Genomic DNA, 22,130 nt, shown 5'->3' with positions numbered 1-22,130 from the left:
CTCCTGTTCTACCAAGGTTATTGTATTAGGGCTTAGAACTCTCAGGCAACTTAGATTCAGAGTTCTCATCCCCTGTATTCCATGTCCTTGATGAAGTATGTGTGAATTGTGTCCCCTAAGGAAAAGGGACAAGGAGGTCACTGGAAAATAGGTGGGTCGGGACTGTATGTCCAGAGAGCCCAAGTCTACCTGGGCAAGTCAGGGAAGGCTCCAAAGAGGAGACGGCATTTGGACTGAGACTTGAATGATGGTTAGGAGTTTATCAAAGGATGAGGAGCCCAGTGTGTTCAGGGAGCTACAGGTGCTATGGACTGTAGATTATAATCACCCAGCTTAAATGAAAGCAGGTGGCTATCCAGAGAAGCAGGAGGAGTGATGGGGGGAAGTGCAGTTTGCACTGGATGTTTAACAGCCTCCTCACTTTGTACATTTAAGAGATCCTGAGCACACACGTGGCAGAATCATACGTAAATTTTACATTGTCAAGCTTCCTAGAGAACCCCCCACGCAGCAACTTGGGTTTAATTTCCAAGTCTGCCTCTCCCAGCCTTATGACCTTGGGCAAGTTACTTGACATCTTCATACTTCAGCTACATGATCTGTAAAGTGAGAATGATAATAGTACTTCTTGCCATGAATCATAGGGATGGGTGACTTAATACACGTGAAGTCCTTAGAACAGTGCCCGGCATGCAGCAAACACTAATTATTAAATACTTCACGATTTCTCTTGTGAGGTTGTTTGCAATCACCAGTCATGCACTTTGTGCATAATCCCATGATAGTAATTTTACCGTTTTAATTGTTCATTTGTGTGGGATTTCTCACTGGACTGTGAATTTTTCAAAGCCATTAGTTGAATAAATATTTCTTTCTAAAGTAATTGAATTCATTTCAAGCATATTTCCTACTTACTACATTTACATATCGGTAACCCAAGGGGAGAACTTTTAGGATTGTGACTGAAAAGTAACATTATTTTCTGAAAATTCCTCTTTTAGGCTGTAAAATCCTTGACCACAGAAACATCATCTTCTTTATAAAACCATGCTGGTCCTCCTGAGATTATGCTGGGAAACTTGCTTCATTGAGGTTTTGTCCTGATCAAAGGGATTAAAGAGCCCAGAGAAACAAAAAATATCTGAACCCTGTCAGTTTGTTTGAAAATTTTTAGCAAAGCCTTGTTGCAAAATGTATGACCAAGAAACCTCAAAGACCCTTAACTCCCAAGAGGTGGGCCAGCTGAGTGGAGTTTAGACATCACTACATCCAGAGAGGCTGGCCGGACACTTCCACTTGTTTTGGTTGATTTAGAGGAGAAAGGGCACAGAAGTTCTCTGCTGAGACCTCGGAATGAATGATCGAATTGACTTAGGAGATTGGCTCATATCTGCAGGACCCAGAGCTCTCCACAAGGCTGGACCAGAGGCCCCAAGTGTGCAGAAGCAGGTGTGTTTGTGGGATGGGCATGGGAGAGGGGGTGGGGTTTTGAGCCCCCAAAAGTCTGTCAAGTGAATCAGGAATTTGGACGAATTCTGAATTCTGGTTCTGTCCTTTCGTATCTGCACAATCCTCTTAATGCCTACGTTTCCTTTTTTTTTTTTTTTTTGTCATTGAAGGGTTTGATGTAGATTGTCTCCAAATTTCTATTTCTGGTGTTCTGATATCAGTGCTGGCCCAGTGGTGTCAGGCACAGTTTAGGTTGAGTAAAGCAGCTTTTATATGCAAGACTCCCATGGCACCCATCACCACCAGGACGCTTGTCTCCACCTGAGCTGTGCGAACCCAGACCTGACCCAGCCCCAACCACACCGCAGCCTCCCCGCTCCTCTTGGCTGCCCAGAGGCCCCCAGCCCTTCTTGCCTGCTCTTACCTGAAGCCTGGTTCTCTTCCTCCACCTCCTGAGACAGGGCTGCTCGTCTCTCTCACTGCACGTCTCAGGCCTGGAGTCAGGACAGGTCTGCTCCCAGCCCCCTCGAGCCTGGCCTTGGCCCTCCTGCCTTGTCACTGCGGTCCTCTCCCAACCTTCTGGGCTCCTCTGATCCCCCTGGGCACTGTGAGCTTGGCTCACTGCGTCTCTCTCCATCCTGACACCATCACCATCTCTCGAGACTTGAACATCCACATGGGCAATTCTAACAACCCTGTGACCTCTGAGGGCCTCAACAACCTCACTCCTGGTGGTCCAGAAGTGAGCATATACTCAAGTAGGTGACAACATATCAACAATGGACATGTCTGAAAAGGTTTCATTTATCTTCAAAATTATGATACCTATAGCTAGGGTGATCATATAACTTATTTTCCAAACTTGTACAGTAAATGAAAGAGAACACCAAAATAAGTTATATCATTTTTGGAAATATTTACTTATTGATGACAAATTGGTTTTCACGTTAAAGCCTCTGTAAAATAATTATATTCCAAAGCTCTTTTCCAAAATAAGACTTTTCTTTAAAAAATTAACTTGTGTACATTGAAGCAACATTGAAAAATATATCAATTACCTGCACATTCAAAATAATAGGCAGAATAATTGCCCCTAGTACTTATGTCTTGTAATTAGTTTCCTAGCTAAATCTGTCACTGGTACCTTAATGAAGAATTTACTTTTTGAAGCTAGTTGTCATATTCTGAAGTTTTTGAACAAATCTGTTTGCAATTGCTTTTGAAGTAAAGTTTATGGTTAATAAATTTGAAATCATTGACACCTTTCTTGGTAGACCACAACATTTTTAATTGCCGATAACCCCTCGGGTATTGAGAGATTGGTAAATTCTACACAAATTCTACTAAATGGATACTGTTTTTGATTCAAAATTTCTTACATAAATATTTTACCCCAAGTATTAATACAGGTACTATCTTTTGGCTTGTATTCAGAGTACCATTCTCCAAAATACATTTTTACAGAATATAACTTGTCAAGTAGGGTATAGCTATTTAGAATGCTTCTGAATGCTCCCTATCGCCTATGTAATTTCATATCCTAATGAATAAGTAAAAAGTGGGGTTCAACCAAACCCAGGCCAGCTTATTTGAATGGAACTATTAATAGTAGTATCTAGTTAACAAATGAAATATCCAAGATGGATGTTAAACTAAATGGGACGCAGAATAGCAGGCACATAAACGGGGACTCTCCCATGTAACAGCTCTAACACTGACCCTCTGAGGCAGCTCGTAGTTCTCCATCCTGGCAGCACATCATCAGTATCATCAGAGAGCTCGTCAGACCTGCCGATGATCCATCCGGTTTTTGTCCCAAAGACTCAGCTTTCATAGGTTGGGATGGGACCTGGGAATGAGCATTTTACTCTAAAACGATTCTAACAAGCAGCTTGGGCTGACAGTGGCTATACCAGCCTGATGTCTCTAAAGCCAGGTCACTAGAAGGGTGGGAGGCTCAAGACGGAGGGGACTTATGCATACACATAGCAGATTCACGTCGTTGTGCAGCAGAAACCAACACAGCATGGTAAAGCAATGATACTTCAATAAAAAAAAAGAATACGGGGAAAAAAAAGAGAAGAAGCCAGGTCAGTGTGGTGCTCCAGGGCCATTCCCTGCAGGAACACAGTGATTCCTGTAACAGAGAAGACGGAGGTAAGCCAGGAGCAGCCGTGCGGCGGCCTGTTGTCCTTGCACCCACGTGGATGCGCCATCACCTTGAGCCAGGAGAGCGCGCGGCAGGTGCTCTGGGGCATGAACAGAGGGTGGCCCTGCTGCAGCCCTGTGGCCACGCCCCAGAACACACAGTGATTGCATGAAATCCTTTCAAACATGCAATTAAACAACTCCTATATTGTCGTGACAAAAATGAGACTTGTGGGGAGTTAACAGATTTCTGACTGGAGATGAAGATGTTAAAAATCTCATAAAAGCTCTAGGTAAGCCTGTTATAAGTGCTTTGTTCTATTCTCAATATTTATTTTAAAAACAATTCTCAAAATGTAAAATCCCCAGCATTCCCAAAGCAGGGTATCTTTTTGGCTCATCCTACAAATTAATGATCATCTTTCTAACTCCAAGTATGAAAAACCACCCTGGCAAAGAAAAATAACAAGACGTGGTTTGCAAGCCCTGCCTTCCTGGCTGTCCCATGTGTGCCCCGTAAAGTGTTGGGGGTCATCCCAGAGCCAGTCGGGAGAGTAGCTTTTGCTGGTGCTTGGCCTGCTCTGAACTCAGTTCCGAGGCTGTGAGTTGAACTCTGTACAGATGTTCTGAATGACCTTGGGGACGATTTTGTAGAGGTTGTCAAACTCGTCTACGAAGAAGGCGTGGTCCCTGGCAGGGTGAGTGGCGATGACGTCCAGCTCGTCCTGGGCAGCCCAGGCCACTCCTATGGCATAGGTGATCACGCCTGTGGGGACAAAGGGTGGATGAAGTGAATGTCCCCAGGAAAAGTGTGACATCCACCCTTGCCTTCCTGCCACCCTGCTGGCCATTGTGCTTAAACACGCCCAAACCCAAAATCAGAAATGCGCCCAAAGCATGAACATGTGCTGTATGCCAGCAGCAGTGAAATTGATACAGTTGCTCTCTCTCAGGGGTTTACCATCCTTTGGAGAAAAAAATAACCAGAAGAATGGAGTCAATCCATGATAAGAATTTCATGAGGAGCAGCAAGAGAATGATATCTGGGACAAGCAAAACTCGGGTGCCCTGCAGATTAAACCCCATGGTACACACCTGCTCTGTGTGTAAAGTCACGCAAAACTGAGTCTTCACTGCCTCAAAAACCAGTTAGAGATCTTTTAAATGTAAGTGAAACGATGGGTAGTCAAATCCACCTGCCTTCACTAATCAAGATTGTTTCAAGACTTGCATGTCCTGCAAGTGGCCTGTAGCCTCACCAATAAGATGTTTGCCTGAGTTGTTCTCTAGAAACTTGGAGTCAGCTGAGCTGAGACTCAGCTGTGTCTAGTTCAGCTGCGCTGGTTAAGACTGGATAGGACCACTTATCCCCTCAACCTGGCATGCGTGAATGCCCACTTAGTGGCCTTTAGAACACGTGCAGAGGCCTATAGCTTAGTTATGCCTGCGCAGAACAATTCCATATGTTTTCCTCCCCACAACTCGGATGCCCCCCTCCTTTGCTATCCTGTAAAGCCCTGAGCCCCTTGCCTTTGGGGAGGTAGATTCGTGACTGGTTCTCCTGCCTGCCTTGCAGATAAGCCCTCTCTTTGCGCAAACCTTGGCCAAAAAACACACAAAAACAAAAAACAAAACCAGTGAAGCTGAATCACTTTAGGCTTGAGGGTGATTTTACAAGCCATAGGCTCCAACCGCGAGGATTTCCGGAGCAGGAAAACTTGCACAAGGACCTGGAGAGCTGGCGAGCCAGCATCTGCTCCATCACCACAGAAAAGTTAAGTGTTTACAGATAAGGAAGGAGCTAACAGCACTGACTGCTCCAGGGGGATCATTGGAGATGATAGGAAAAAGGGATTCATTGAATTCAGAAGAAACATGAACAAGATGCTGGTAGCTTGGAAGGGGAAGTGTCGGGGGAGTCAAAGCCAAAGAAAGAAACCAAGTGAATTGCTGCGAGTTGAGATTGAAAGAGAAAATGAAGATATGGGGCAGTAGGCATGTGGCTGTAAAGAGAGCCAGAACATGGGATCAAAGGGAATTATTTCCTTCTTTAGGAAGGGAGACCTGGGTTCCAACCCTGGGTCGGGAAGATCCCCTGGAGAAGAAAATGGCACCCCACTCCAGCACTTTTGCCTGGAAAATTCCATGGACGGAGGAGCCTGGTAGCCTAGAGTCCATGGGGGTCGCAAAGAGTCAGACACGACTGAGCGACTTCATCTTAGAAAGGGAGGGACTGGAGCTTGTCTAGATAGAAAGGGGAATGAATATAGTAGGATTAAAGGGTTTGGGCTGTAACCATGGACTGAGATGGCTCAAGGAGAAGAGGAATTCAGAGAGCAGGCATCTGTCCTTAGTGGGGAGGCAGACTGCCCGGAGTGTGGTTCTTGACTGGGGCAGCTGGTGGGCAGGTGCTGACCTATTCCCATGCCCCCTCCAGGCTGACCAGGGTGAGATAAGCAAGATGGCCCTGAGATGGCGGGCAGAGCCTGGGGAGGGGCTTCTGCCCAGGCTCCATTCCCCCACCTCCCCACCACCCACAGGGCCATGGCTTTCTCTAGCATCTTCCAGGTTCCCTTTCCTGCTGATGGGAGCGCCGTCCACACCACAGGTGGCTCTGGGCTAAGCTGTTCTCCTATTGTGGCTTATTAAGCTGCCAGGTCCTTTTCTCACCTTTCCAGTGTCTTTTCTCTGAACATTATCTACATTGAGCAAAGTCAGGGTTGGGCTTTAAAAATGCTGCCAAGTGGTCACAGGAAGAGTCTAGCTACAGAACAGGGCTTAGACCCACCAAGATCTCGTTTCTATTCAAAGATGGAAGGGCTGCCCTCTCCCACCCCCGCCCCAAGTAAAGACAACAAGATCAATATTAGAGATTTAGCTTTTCACATCCTGCAGTCCAACCTTACTGTAGAGAACTTTCTACTGGAAATTCTGATAGATAGTTCCCCAGCCTTGGCTTGGACACCCGCAGGGACACCCCAGTGCTCATGGCTTCCATGTCACTTGCATCTGTTGGTCCTTGTTGTTTAAAGATACCCAGAACACGATAGCCCTCACAATGCCTGGGACATCTTCCTAGGTCTTCACTTTCTCCTGACCAGTGGGTCAAGGATACCCTCTGGGTGAGGCTCAAGGAGAGGCATCAAGAAAAATGAGTGAGAGGAGCTGAACACAAGCTGGGGACGGACGATCTTGGGCTTGTCATCAAGAGTTGCCCCACCTGGCTCTGCCCACTCACTTTGGAACTTTGGGCAGTTTGCTTCTGAACCATAAGACATCTTCACTCTGCTGACAGGGGCCCAAGGGGCCTTGTGACTGCTGACACATGGGCCACCTGCCATCCCACCATTATGCGTGCTCCCTATGGGTAAATCACTGGGAAGACTGTCTGAACCTGTTGTCTGGGTACATTTCCAGAAGCCAGAAATACTGGTTCCTGAAGGCTAATTTTTATATCCCTCCTTGTTTAAGGAAGGATTAAAAGCAGCTTTAAAAAATATGGGCAATCCTGCAAACATACCCAAATTAAATGGAGGCAGAGACTTAGTGCACGCACACATATGTGCATACATGTGCACACATACAAAAAAAACTTCTCCCACAATAGGTAAGTCTTGTTCAGTAGTACTTACTATAGATTTTTGGTTCACTGATGACTCTGTTTACTTTTATTGTCATTACTAGTATTGCTGTCACTAGGGGTTTTTTTCCAGGTTATTTGTATTTTCCTTGTATTTTATGGCACTTTTCAAAACAAGGATTGTATATAGATTTTGTCCAAAAGGCATTACATATAACTGATTTTTTGAACATTTACAAAAAAACGTTTTGCTCATTTTTCATGGTTTTAAACTTTCTGTTATCCTCTTCCAAATTTCATATGGAAATATCTCTTTAAATATTTTGAATGAAAATTTCTTTGAGGTCTTCCCCCAGACCTCCAATATCTGGTTAGCAATTGCTTATATGATAGTACTATACGTCTCTTTTAAAGCGTCCATTTTCTTCAAGTTTCTAACACAATTTTGTGGTCTTCAGTGGAGATTAGAGTGAGGAGTCAAATTCCTCTTTGATGCAGCACCTGTTGGTGTGTGCAGCCTCAGAGTGTGGGACGTAAAGAAGAGGGGTAGCATCCACAGGCCTTGATGCTGTCCTTGCCTGACCCTTCTTCACTACCCAGAGGGCCCTGTGGTGTTGAACTACACCCTAATGCCCTAGGGTTGTGAACATTTTAGTAGGTACTAGACAAAACCAGTGCCCAGAGAGACAACCCACCAAGCCCCAGAGGTCTGCTCAGCCCCAGACTGGTCAGCACGAGCAGCTCACTCACCCTTGTGATGGGCGAGCATGGCTGGTATCCGGATGTCGTCATAGGACCTCCCGTCGGTGATGAGTACCATTAGCTTCCTCTTGTTGGGCTTGGACTTCTTGAAGAGCAGCTCCAGGGCATAGTTGATGGCAGCCCCCGTGCTGGTCCCGCCACTCCAGTACCCCACCCTCTTGATGGCGTTGAGGACATCAGATTTGGTGCTGTACTCATCAAACCCAAACTCCAGCCGCTGCTCGTAGGTGTACTGCACGGCCCCGATCCGCGTGTCCGTGTCTGAGATCTCAAACTCCCTGCTGAGGTTGGCCACAAACTGGAGGACCGTGCGGAAGTTGCTGGTCCCCACGCTGCTGGAGCCATCGATGACGAAGCCGATGTCGGCCGAGTTGAAGCAGGTCTTGCTGCAGGCCAGTCGGTCGGTGTCACAGACCCGCTTCACCAGGGGCTGCACGGTCTTGTGGAGGCTGAACCAGTTCTGCACGGTGAGTGAGTAGAAGCCGTTGGTTCTGCACACAGCCTGGAAGACAGGGGCAGCCACAAGCCAGGTCAGGAGTCTCACCCAAGGCCTCTGTCCACCTCGGTTCACCCAGTCGGGTGCTCACTGGGCGGAGGCCCCTCAGGTTATCTCTGGACCCGCTCCCCCACCCTCGGCCAGGTCTGTGCTTTCATGGAGAACCATCAGTCAAGCAAGTCCTCAGGGAGAGGGGACTTGCTGGTTTCAGCTTCATATTTATGCCTCTCCAGGCCCCTGGTTTGTACTGGCAGCCAGCCATAAGGCTGGCATTGGTGGGCACCAGCCCACGAGGATTAAAGAAAGCTTTTGTTCTGATTGGGAAAACAAAAGGCACACAGGAGATGAAGCTTAAGAAGAGAGCAGACCTGCATCCAGCAAGAAGGGGGTTCCACACCTGTGTCCGGTACCCAACTAGGTGTTCTTAACATCATTTCACTACCCACCCCCTGCCCACCTTAACCCTACAGGGGGGAATTCTAACCCACTTGTCATGAAGGAACAAACTGAGGGCCAGTTGTGAAGTGACATCCTTGAGGTCACAACTCAAATCTCTCTGCCCTCAGAACCCCAGCTCTGTCCCCTGGACAGCCCTGCCTCCAGGCAAATGAATGTTTACTTGTGCCCAAGCATGTTCCAGAAAAAACTCAAGGTGCCTGCAAATAAACATTGAGCAAGCTGATTGGTGTGCTCCTGGAAGTGACCATTTCCTTTGCCACTGCCTCTCCGGAGGTCACAGAGAGAATCACAGACCTGCTGGCTTTGGATGAAGGTGTATAATTAAAACATTATTTGAAAACAAGAAATGACTTTAAAATGTCCTGGGAAATGTACTTTAATTGGTTTGTAAAAACCTAATGGGGTTCACAAAACTTTCCATTGCTTAGGCGGCATATGAGATGGGTGTCGAGGCTGAGCTGAATTCTAGCCAATGGATGGGGGGGCGGGGATCCCCACCAGGCAGTCTGAGTCAGTCACAACAGGAGAGAGCGATGGTGCTTGGCATGGGCAGGACATCGGGTGGCTGGAGCTAGGATGCTGGGTTAACCACCCTCCAGAAGACCTCAGGAGTAACAGCAAGTGGAGAAGGATTTGGAGCAAGGACCCTGTGGGACTGGGAGAAAGCATGAGGTTTACTGTGAAATCTAAAACAAACTGGGGAGATCCAGAAGGGAGAAAGGACAGATGTAAAGTATCAATACTCGCTTGAACTGGGGAGGTGGCACTGGGCGTGGGAAAGACTGGGCAGCTGCGAGCTACGTGACATGGGAGCTGACAAGTTGTTCTGGGGTGACTCCGGGTGTCTGGGACAGCTGTGGGGCTAACACACAGTCCAGAGGAAGAAGGAATTTGAGTGGGAAAGATGATGCACTTGGCATGTTGCATGTAGGATTTAAGGTTCTTCAGGTCATCGGGTGGAGACTAGTCAATCAGCTGGAAACAGATGGCTACTGAGCTCCAGAGAAAGCAGGGCGGGAGACACACACGTGTGTCCCTGCTTGTGAGTGAAGGCTGAAGCTGTGGCCCTGGGAGAGGTTCTGGAGGGAGGAAAAACTAGTAAGAACATAGGAGAGAGCCAAGGAAGTCTACGCTTTGGGTACAAGACGGAAAAGAGGAGGGAGCAAGTGAAGTAAGAGCCACACTGTGTCCTAGAGGTTAAGGGAGACAAGAATGATGATGAAGTGCAGGGTCTGTGCCGGGAGCTGAGCCCCAGGAGACCTGGAGACAGGATGCTAACACTGGGGGTATCCCCCATCCTGTCCTCCGTCTTTCCTTTTTAAACCTGGGGTCCTGTCTTTGGAGAAAGGCTTACGTGGGGTCTACTGTATAAAGCATACGCAAAGTGAGCTGCACTGGGGGAACAGGCCTAGATTCCCATCTGTTCTGCCTCCATGTCCTGTTGGGCATCTCCACAGAACTCGGGGGCAGCTGAGTTTGAAAGCCTGAACTCCCTAGTGTGGTTTAGTACCTTTCCTTTTCTTGTTTCTCAGATTAGTTGACTTGTGGTACATGTGTTCCCATGTGCATGCTCGCTTGAGGACTGGCTGGGCTGCCCAGCTGCGGTCCCCTGGGGCTATGAGAGGCGCTCAGGGAAGCCTCTGATGTGAGGCTTCGGGGACCCTGCTCCTCCCAAGGTGCCGATGCCAGGCCTCAGTTCACCAGGTGTGTGGTGGGTTGTGGGGCATTGCTTTGAGAGGGTAACTCCAGGTTCCAGACTCACTAGTCTCTCACTGGAGGCCCTCCTGCCTGGAAATGAACTTAACATCCATTTGAAAAACACAAGAGACCCAGCCTGGATGGCTGCTACAGCTGTGCAAAGTGTAGGGCGTTCTTACGTTGGGTGGGTTTTCCACTTACATGCCTTACATAGAAGGCGTACCTTGTTTGCAAAGTTGGGCTCCAGCATGTACTGCTTCTCATTTTCAGAGGCACCTTCAATGGTGATGAAGAAAATGTTGATTCCTGACTCTCTCGCCAACCTCGAGGCCTCCTCCACCTTGTCTGTGGGCCAGCCATCCACCATCACCACGGCCACGTTGGGAGCACCGCCTCTGTTTCCGTTAACTTTGGAAAAGAAGTTCTTGGTCACAAAGGAGATGGCCCGGCCTGGAAGAAAAAGAAAACTCATGCTTGGAGTGATTATGGAACAGATCAGAGCAGCACAAAGAGGTGCAGAAAAATATCCATTCCCTCTCTTGCTGGCTTGTTTCCTTTTTGAATCATGTTAACTAGTTTTGGGTGTACAGTTCAGTGGTTTTAAGTACATTCACGATATTATGGAACCTATACCACTAGCCATTTCTCTCCCCAGCTTCATTTTGAGCTTCAACTTCTAATTTTCTCTTGTTTTGAAAAGGTTTTATACCATTTGAAGCCACATGGATGGACTTAGAAATTATCATACTAAGTGAAGTAAGTCTGACAGAGACAGACAAATAGTCTATGATAACACTTACATGGAATCTGAAAATTAATATAAATGACTCTCTATACAAAATAGAAACAGACTCACATAGAAAACAAACACATGGTTACCAAGGAAGAAAGGAGGAGGGGAATAAATTAGGAATATTGGATTAACAGATGCAAATTACTATATATAAAACAGATAACACCGAAGATTTACTGTAAAACACAGGGAACAATATTCAATATCTTGTAATAACCTGTAATGGAAAATAATCTGAAAAAAAATGAATCACTTTGCTATACACCTGAACCTAACATAATACTGTAAATAAACAATACTTCAATTTTAAAAATTAAAAAAGTTTTTGAGACCAGCATGCAGGTGAGAAAAGCTTTTCATGGGCACAATAGTGTCTGTTCTTTGCCTGGGTGCTGGAGCTGACCTCACTAAGCCCTGGAGCTATTTCCAAAAGTGTGGGGCAGCCCTCTCCTTGGGCTTTGAGGGCTTGCAGTGAGCAAGGGTGTATTCTGGATTCAGTGGACTCTCGTGTCATTTCCACTAGAGACACAGGTCTGGCTGGCCTGGAGGGCACCACACCAAGAACTGAGAGATGTGTTCTAACCTGGCTGTGCTTTTTACTGGCCACGTGGGCCTGGATAGGTCACTCCAGACTAGGTTTCCATGATGACAGCCTGCCTCAACTGAGCGCAGCAGTTGTGAGGGATGACGCAGCTTCCCAGCATGCCTTTCTCAAGCATATACTTAACACTTGTCTTGGGCTTCAGGAGATTTTTGGAATCAAGGAGGGTGAGAAACTATACCAGTTTTCTGGGACTTTCCCAGGTTTAGCCCTGAAAGTCCCATATGCCTCTGGGCAAACTGGGATGACTGATCACCCCAGAGGCAGGTCTCTTAACCTGGCCTCTGTGGACCTCTGGGCACTGGGGGTGAGATCCACAAATCCCTTGAATTTATACACAGTATTTTGTGTATATAAGTATTAATTTGGGCACAAAGGCCATAGCTTTCAAAGGGATCCTCAGTCTAAATAAAAGTTAAGAGCTACATTCTTAAGACATTAGGGTTATAACATTACACTCAAGGCTTCTTTGGTTTTGGCCAACATCTTGGCATCACTCACTAGTACAATCTTATCTGTCAAGTGAAAGGATCAAATGGTTACATACTCAGTTGCTGGAGAAGTGTCTTGGAGAACCCATGTGAGCTGGCAGCGTGGAAACCTCAGGGAACTGTTTTCACAGCCAAAGCTGATTTCCCTCAAGGCCCAAGGCACCCAGCAGTCCCCTCTGGTTTACTGTTAGCTGCCTGTAGGCAGAGTGCAGGGAGCCCTCAGAAGATCACCTTGACCTCACCCAGTCTTAAATCTGGAGGCCATGGTCAATTTGCACTCAATACATGTTCCATTAGCCTTCTAGCATGTCTTGAAAGCAGAGGCTAGAAATCTGAAAATTGCATTGTTGAGATTTCCTTGCAGCTGGAGTTCTGGATGTGTTTTAGTTTCATGAGATGATACATACATGAAGTTTAGAAGATAAACGTAGGGTAGAGGTGGTACTTTTGATTCTGCTATTTCTGTAGCCAAGTCTGTAGAATGTTTGACTTTTCCAGGGTAGTGTTAGCAGAGGTGCCCATTATTGGTGACCAGCTTCCTTGGTGTTGAGAAGGTAGGTTGAAAAGCATGTATTTTGTGACTGTGAATGGAGCAGGCAAGGCATGTTTTTGGAGCTGGCAGTTGTAGCAGAAGTTTCCTGATCAGCATGGCTTCCTGGCTGAAGCAGATTCCTAAAGAGGCTGCAGTGGTAGAATCAAGAAAGCAATTTTCTGGTCTTGGAAGAGGCATGGCTCCTCGGAGGTCCTGGATCTGCAGGAAGCCTTTGGAAGCCATCTTTGAAAACTCAGCCTAGAGTACATTTCTTCAGTAAATCTCAAAACCATTTCATACCCTGAAATAAATCTCTTTTGGCTTAAATCAGCTGGAATGGGTTCTGTTCTCTAAACTCAAACCCCCATCAATACAGGGCAGATATATTACATGTTACCTACTGAAAAAACATATACTGATTTTATTAAAACACCTCTCTAATCCCATCAAGGACACAGGATGTCTTCTGAAGTTTTAGAGTTTTACTCATGATACCTTACTGGAATTTCACTGATCTAAGTATCAAATTGAAAACAAATCAGACATCAACTCTATCATGTTTGTGATGAGGCAATATCCAATTTGGTGTCTCGGATCCAAGTGACTTGGATGGTGTTTACTTAGAATTGTTCAGAGATCAAGGGCTCTTCATTTGCTAGATATTAATGTACTAGTCTAAATAGATATACATTGAAGTGGGGAGGGAAGTAATAAATCAGATGTACTGTAATTTTGAAGATGCTCCTTCAAAGATAGCTGTATTCCCTGTGCACATTCCATGCAAACAACATGGCTCACATCTCTGTTTCCCTGGATTGTGATGGTCCAGACAGGGTCCCTGAGGAGTGGGCAGTCCTTCCAGTGCCCCGAAGTCAGACCTTAGCCCACCAGGCTCCTCTGTCCATGGAATTCTCCAGGCAAGAATACTGGAGTGGTTAGCCATTCCTTTCTCCAGGGGATCTTCCTCACCCAGGAATCAAACCCTGGTCTCCCTCATTGCAGGCAGATTCTTTACCTCTGTGCCACCAGGGAAGCCCAAAGTCAGACTACCATTTATAAATTGGTGCCCTGGCATGGGCTCATCAGTGACCTTTGAACTCAGCTAGTGTGAAACTACTTCTAATGCCTGGTCACCTTTGGGGAACTGATAAAATGGAGTTTCTGCACCTGCCCCACTGAAGACTAGATTTTGACCTTGGGATTTTGGTCACTCCCACTCCACCCCATCACCACCAGGAAGGCTCAGATATCACAGGAGACACAGCCTGAAACAAAGACCATGTCTCTGCACAGTTATCACTGTAACAGGAGCTGATTAGAGAAAGATTCCCAAGGAGCACTGTGAAGCTCCCTGAATGGAGCCAGCTACAAATTTTATTTATTTTAAATTTTATTTATTTATGTATTATTTGGCTGTGCTGAGTCTTCACTGCTGCACAGGCTTTTCTCTGGCTGTGGAAAGTGGGGGCTGTTCTCTAGTTGTGGCGCTCGGGCTTCTCATTGCAGTGGGTTCTCTTGTTGCAGAGCGTGGGCTCTAGGACACAGGCTCCATAGTTGGGGCGCACAGGCTCAACTGTGCCACAGCATGTGGATTCAACCTGTGTCTCCTGCACTGGAAGGCACATTCTCTACCACTGAGCCGCCAGGGAAGCCCACATTTTATTTTTATTAAAAATTTCTTTTTTACAAGATACAAAGAAAAATAGTTGATGACTTGTAGACTTGTCATAGTAGTCGTAACAGTAGTCCTACTTGTCCTAAAGAAAACTGCTATCCTGAGGAAACAGGCCTGTTAAGAACTCTCCAGCATGTGTGCAATAATGATTTTTGCCCCCAATCCACGGTAATACAGATACAGATATTCTGTGACTCATTTCTTAATGGATTATTTGGATTTTTCCATTTTCTATCTAGGATGCTAGCAGACGACCACATAGAAGGAGAACCATAGTAGCTAGAAGATTTGAATCCGGATTAGACATTAGACAGATATGAGATATGTACCTGCATTAGACAACCCTCCTCTCTGAGAAATCTTCTCTATGGCTGCCTTCACGTCCTGGGAATTCATGTGAGTCTTGAGATTAAATTGGGTAGCAGGATTGTCTCTGAAGATTCAGAACAAGAAGTAAAAATTAGCGGGAAAATTATTACCCTTGGAGCAAAGCAGAAATCAGAGTTGTTTTATATACAAATAGAATGGAAGCTGCTTCAAAACCTTAAACTGGTGTCATACAATGCCCCAAAGAACTGCGGTGAGACGGGAGGACTGGGTCCTCAGCAGGGTGTGTAGAAAAAACTGGTTCGTTTCAGGGCTCACGAGGTGTGGGTTCTGGTTTTGACTGTGATGTCTCCTAGCTTTGTGACCTTGGGAAGTCATGTGACTTATCTGGGCCTCAGTTTCCCCATAGAGATAAAAATAAAGACCATCACGTTCATGGTGCTAGAGAGCAGGACTGTTGTCAAGTGGGATTTTGCAAACATCAGGATGTCCCCAGGCTGCCCCAGACCCTCCTCTCCAGGACGAGAGTCTCAATTGATAGCCCCTCCCCCAGGTTCCCCAGCACTGGAACTGAATCTTAGCAGTCATGGCAAGGAGAACACATGGTTTTGTCTTTTTCATCCTGCGACTCCTGTGACTGGGTGAGAATATTCAAATCTTACCTGGAAGGTCAACATCTATTTTACTAAAGCCTGAAAAAGGTTAGCTGGAGAGGAGTTAGAGTGAATTCAGTGGAGAAACAGAATGAGAGCCCTTCTCTAGAAAGGAGTCTTTTTCCTTGGGTAACAGGCTTGGGAGCAGCTGAGCAGAGAGTGTGGGATCTTTCACGATCACAGAGATAGTGTGCCGGCAGGGACGAGGGCTCTGTGGGATGGATGTGTGTGGTCACACCCAGGATGAAGTGGGGATGCGTGGTGAAATCACATCTCCCGAAGCACTGACAGTCAGTCACTGGCAGGGCCTCATGCAGGTGCGACCTTTAAGGTCAAATGGGGCCCTGAACTCCAAAAGAGCCTGCGCTTGCTTCAGTGCTCTTCCATACCTGCTCCATCAAACCACCCACATCCCCTTGTGCAGTCCTTCTGACTCATCAGATCATCCCCGCAGTATGCATTCTTGATACCCTCTGATAATGTCCTCATCAAATACCAGGTCCTGTCAGATCAACCTCTCAATATCTCTTGTGGCTCTCGCATCCCTCCCCCCGCCCCCCCAAGTGTGGACTTTGATCTTTTCCCTGAACTATTGCTACAGCCTCCTCCTTGGTCTTCCTGGGCCACAGTGGGCTGTCCAGAGGATGTCTTACCCCACAGGTGCTAAGAGCCTGTCAGAGGAGGATTAACCTACATGCTAACAATACCTCTCCATATTTGTAATTTTGAGTTCTTTTTCCAAAAAGAATCCCCAAACTATATAAGCTTCAGAGTCCCCAAAGCCTGGATCTACCCTTGGTAACCAAAGAATATGAACTTTTCAGGGACTGGAAAAAAAAATAATAAAATAACAACAAAGTATTATTAACTACAAAACAGAAAATTACAAAATTGATATTGACAATAATAACTATGTATTTGTCTACCAAACATAATGTCCTAGACACCCCATTAACTATAAAAATTTTAACTCAAAGAACTCTAACATTTGAAAATGATTGGGGGACTAGATTTTTCTCATTTTGAAAGATTTCCTGAGAGTGTCTGACAATTGTGAAGAAATCATAGCTGACCATAAATTGTGTTGCTCATAACAAATAATTTCAAAAGCAAAAATACAGATTTTTCTTAAGTTTTTACAGAAAAAAGATTAAATGTGGAAGCTAGTCACCTAGTCATATCTATACTGATCCTCCAGAGCCTGTTCACAAGGCTGTCTGAATGTTGATAATTTTGTAGAGTGAGTGATCACCCATTTCCCATACTATGTCTACTGTCAAGCCTTGTTACCTGCAGTAGTTATGTTTTATAAAGTTGCAAACATCACATTAACAGGTCTCTGAGACATTGTTCCTAGGGAAAACAGGGGGTTGGATTCCTGTGGGCCTCTGGTCATATTTTCATCAATAGGTCAGCATATTAACTTGTTTTATGTATGTTTCTGTTTCAAGGTACCCAATTTAATATATGTTTCTTACAATAATTAATTATATGCATATTTTCTATATCATGAAACACTAGCTGAAAGGGTTTAACATTTTCCTGACCCTGGGTCATGCTGCATAGATTTGTTTTGGCTTTCAGCTTCATAGTAGCTATTCACCGTACTTAAAAAAAAAGTAGTCATCATTTCATGAATTTGTAAGTTCAGCCATTTTCCCATTAGTTATTTTAGCAGTTTTTGGAGCAGATTCACATACAGATAAATGAATTTCCTTTTTCTTTTTTTTGCTGAATATATTGGATCATCAATTCATTAACATTGAACTCATGACCAGCAGCATTGGTTGCCTGAAGGAAGTTTATCTAACACTTGCGGTTTCTCCTTAAGCACGTTACAGCCTTCTTGTGCTTGGAACACTGGATAGCACTTCAGTGCTACACTTGGGGCCAATTAAAATTGTGAAATCATCAATGAATAGCTGGAAAATGTGGTGCTAAATAGACTGTGAAAAGGACAATTGTTTACAGCGCGAGTTGAAACAAGGCAGAGCACTGCCTCGTTTGACCTCAGCTGGGGATGTTATGCGTCTCCTTCCTCCTCAGTGCACATCCACAGACAACTGTCAAAGTACCAGGAGTATTGATTTTGGAGATACAGGTACGTTTTAGCAAGTAGGTGAATTTGCAATTATGGAACACACAAATCATGAAGGTTGACTATAATCTATTTGAGAACAAGCGCTGCGTTCCAGTATTTCCTCTCCTGGTGCTTGGCATACAGGGGGTAATAGAGAATTATGGAAAGGAAGGAAGGAGGGAGGAATCTCAAATGTCCTCCCTTAGACCATCCTGGGTAGAAGTGAACACCCCCCTCTGAGCCCCACACTCATCACTCTCTCCCCCTATTACATCATGGAGGTAGACGAATTTATCTTCAGAAGCAGACAGATGAGCTATTCATATACCCAATGAATAGATGCTTTTCATTTTATTTAATGTTGTTTCTGTTAAAAATATCACCTCCCTCACTAGCTGGTGAAGTCCCAAAGAACAGAATCTCTATCACGGTTATTTATTTATTTTTAATGAATTGAAAGGTTGGACCAGAGGACTGCTGAAACTCTTTCCAATTGCTAAAATTACCATTAGGAGCAAAACCACAGAGCTCATCCACCAAGGGACTAACAGGCAAATGTAATCAAACCACTTAGATGAATTTTACATTAGTATCCCCTGCAAATGGCATAGTGTTTAGAGTGTGGTAAACACTCAATAAATCTTTGTTAAGATGTAATGTAATTAAATTATAGGAATGAATGATAAGTCTCTAACCTGCAGACTGACCACTCTCAGTATCAGAGCGCATGGCTATATATGTACTTTTTTGGGACTGGTGGTCCTATACCTTTACCTGGTTCCTTTTTCAGAGCTGAAGATTATTTAAAAAGTTCAAAGAGATATGCCACTATATTTTTATGTAAGCAATCTTTTAATTTGTAATTTTGTTAGAAGATCTCATCAAGGGAAAACACATTTGTTTCCCTCAGTGGGTCTTAAGGATTTTCTTTGAAAGTAAGAGAAGAAAATAAACAAAGAGGTTTATAGCTCAAGAAGAAAACATCAAATTGTTTTATGTTGGAAAGAGGCGTTAAGACTAATAAAGAGAAATGACAGGGAGCCAGCATTTGACTGTTCATAGAAAGGACGAATTCATGCAATAGGAAAGGACTATCTTGCAAGAGCGTGAGAAGAATGAATGCCTGTTGGAGGTGGGCACAAGTGATTTCAAGGGAGGCTGAATCCTGGGGGCAGAGTGCTGGATGGTGCATCAGTGTCCCCAGACTTCCCTGATGACAAGCCTCACTTGAGGCACCCTGTTAAACTCCACAGGTTTAACCAGGTCTCCCCGAGGCAGAAACTCAGTATGTCTGGGCTGGGGATTTTTTTAAACAAGCTGATCCAGGTGAATCTCATCCTTGGGAAAGTTTGGGGAGCCCTGGATTTTAGAGGACTTCTGAGGTCCTTTCAATCCTAAGGTTCCCATTTGATTAAAGTCCCAAAGTCTATTGATGGACCCCAGTCACATGGAGTGACTGGAGTCACATGGAGTCACTGGAGCTCAAATGAATTTTGATGCCAGTAGAAACACATTAACTAGTCATATTCCCTTTAGAAAGAACCTTTCAAAACTGTTTCCTCCAAGGCATCATCACTTTAAGGTTACAATAGAACAACTTGATTATCCTTCAGTTCAGTTGTTCAGTCATGTCCGACTCCTTGCAACCCCATGGACTGCAGAATGCCAGGCTTCCCGGTCTGTCACCAACTCCCAGAGCTTGCTCAAACTCATGTCCATTGAGTCAGTGATGCCATCCAGCCATCTCATCCTCTGTCTTCCTCTTCTCTTCCTCCCTTCAATCTTTCCCAGCATCAGGATCTTTTCTAATGAGTCAGTTCTTCACATCAGGTGGCCAAAGTATTGGAGCTTCAGCATCAGTCCTGCCAATGAATATTCAGGACTGATTTCCTTTAGGATGGACTGGTTGGATCTCCTGGCTGTCCAAGGGACTCTCAAGAGTCTTCTTCAACACCACAGTTCAAAAGCATCAATTCTTCAGTGCTCAGCTTTATTTATGGTCCATCTCTCACATCCATACATGACTACTGGAAAAACCATAGCTTTGACTAGACAAAGTAACATCTCTGCTTTTTATTATGCTGTCTAGGTTAGTCATAGTTTTTCTTCCAAGGAGCAAGCATCTTTTAATTTCATAGTTGCAGTCACCATCTGCAGTGATTTTGGAGCCCCCCCCCCCAAAATAAAGTCTCTTAGTGTTTCCATTATTTCCCCATCTATTTGCCATGAAGTGATGGGACTGGATGCAATGATCTTCATTTTCTGAATGTTGAATTTTAAGACCACTTTTTCACTCTCCTCTTTGACTCTCATCAAGAGGCTCTTTAGTTCCTCTTTGCTTTCTGTGATAAGGGTGGTGCCACCTGTGTATCTGAGGTTATTGATATTTCTCCCGGCAATCTTGATTTCAGGTTGTACTTCTTCCAGCCCAGCATTTCTCATGATGTACTCTCCATATAAGTTAAATAAGCAGGGTGACAATATATAGCCTTGACATACTCCTTTCCCAATTTGGAATCAGTCCATTGTTCCATGTCCAGTTCTAAATGTTGCTTTTTGACCTGCATACAGGTTTCTCAGGAGGCAGGTAAGGTGGTCTGGTATTCCCATCTCTTTAAGATTTTTGACAGTTGGTTGTGATCCACACAGTCAAAGGCTTTAGTGTAGTCAATGAAGCAGAAGTAGATGTTTTTCTGGAATTCTCTTGCTTTTACAATGATCCAACAGATGTTGGCGATTTGATCTCTGGTTCCTCTGCTTTTTCTAAATCCAGCTTGAACATCTGGAATTTCTCAGTTCATGTACTGTGGGAGCCTAGCTCATTCTATTGACTGTCCTTAGCCTTTTAATTTTCATAATGCTAAAGTGTGATGATTTATGGAGTTAGTCACTGAGTTGAACCATGCCTGTGAACTCAGGAGGATGTTCTGGAGTACCTCTGGTTGCCTAAGGTGGCGGCGGGTTGGGTGACGGACTTGTCCCTTGAGGGCATTACTCAGCTCAGAGTGAAATGATTCTGTCCCTCCCCTTAAAGGACTGAGCAGCCACGGTCAATGCAGGGGCCCAGGCCAACCTGCTGAGGGACTTAGAACAACTACCCCTTCTGAAAGGATACTGGCCTTTCTCATATTTCCAAGGATCAGAGATTTGGAGAAGAGTCTTATAATCACATTTTGTGTTTAGAGGACTATTTTTTTTTTTTTTTTTGGTAATTAGCAACAATAATTCCACCTGCCACCAAAAAAATACACAGTTAACCTGCAAGCATGTTCCTGCTGGAGGAAATATGGGTATGTACTCTGCTGATCTGGGAATTACTCTGGAGCCAGGGGACTCTCCAGCTTGCTGTCTGTTATACTGCAGGGCTTGATAAGTGCAGGGACATAGAATGTCTTGACAGCAGACAGTGTTTGGTGCTTTCCCCAACTCAGTTGTGCATCCGGTCACCTGAGATTTTTTTTTTTTTTTTAGTGGAGTGCAGTTTATTACACCGGCGGGCCCAAGGCAGAGTCTCCTCTTAGCCAAGGACCACCTGGGATTTTTTAAAAATATAGATTCTGTGGATTGGATGTGAGGTCTGAGGTTCTGCTTTTCTCATGGCCTCATGAGAGGCTATGTCTCATACATATGACACTGTGTATCATGTTTGAGTGGCAGTGTCTTGAAGGGGGAGAATGGCTTTGAGATGATTCAAGCACATTACATTTATTATGTACTTTATTTCTAATCTGATGCCGCTGCTGATCTGACAGGAAGTACTGGTCCATGGCCCGGAGACTGGGGACCTCTGTCTTAGAGAATGTTGTAAGAATCATGAACATAAGCAGTGGGGCTGCCAGTGATATGGGGAAGAGGGGAGAATAAATAAGTCTGCAGAAGGTGCAGAAAGGCAGAGAGGAGGGAGAATGGGGCTCCTGAAGCCCTAGGCTGGTGACCTGGGGGGAGATGGGAGAGTCCCAGGGCACAGGGGTCACCAGATAACAGCACAGCCCAGTTTTGGGCATTGGGATTTTCAAATGTTCCCCAAGTAGTTCTAATGTGCACAAGAGTGGCCGTCTGCTTCTCTAGCAGAATGGTCCAGGGATCTAGGGAGAATAATCTCAGCATGGCATGGATGGGGGGCCCCCAGAGAAGCCCTGGTGATGTGAACTGCAGGGTCAAGGGAAACCCGTCCAAGTAGAAAAGGCATGAGACAAGGGCAGTCTGTTTCCTCTGTCCCCCCGGGAGAACTTTGTGGTGGGAACAGAAAAGCATCAGATCCTTGTGTAAATTGTATTCCCAGCTCACTCAGCCTCGAGACTGTGTCCCTGAGGCGTGTGGCTCAAGGGTTCACCTGCCTTGAAAGAAGAGGGGCCGAGAGGTCTTTGCACGTGCCCGTAGGCCCTG

General features: G+C 45.3%; 1 protein-coding gene across 3 annotated transcripts in view; it reads right to left on the bottom strand.

The window, feature by feature from the left end:
* Positions 1-2,341: 2,341 nt before the first annotated feature.
* The window catches only part of VIT (vitrin), a 119,061-nt gene continuing 99,272 nt past the window's right edge, over positions 2,342-22,130 (bottom strand). For all 3 annotated transcript variants that reach the window (XM_070476818.1, XM_070476824.1, XM_070476827.1), the window contains 4 exons: positions 15,014-15,117; positions 10,816-11,042; positions 7,928-8,441; positions 2,342-4,363 (listed from right to left, as the gene is read on the bottom strand). In XM_070476818.1, coding sequence (XP_070332919.1) covers positions 4,185-4,363; positions 7,928-8,441; positions 10,816-11,042; positions 15,014-15,117 — 1,024 coding nt within the window. In that variant the 3' untranslated portion in view covers positions 2,342-4,184. The remainder of the gene's footprint in view (positions 4,364-7,927; positions 8,442-10,815; positions 11,043-15,013; positions 15,118-22,130) is intronic.

Source organism: Odocoileus virginianus, chromosome 2 (assembly GCF_023699985.2).
Source record: "Odocoileus virginianus isolate 20LAN1187 ecotype Illinois chromosome 2, Ovbor_1.2, whole genome shotgun sequence".
Taxonomy (NCBI): Eukaryota; Metazoa; Chordata; class Mammalia; order Artiodactyla; family Cervidae; genus Odocoileus; species Odocoileus virginianus.
Note: the sequence above shows the minus strand (reverse complement) of the source record. Positions and strands in the feature narration are given on the sequence as shown.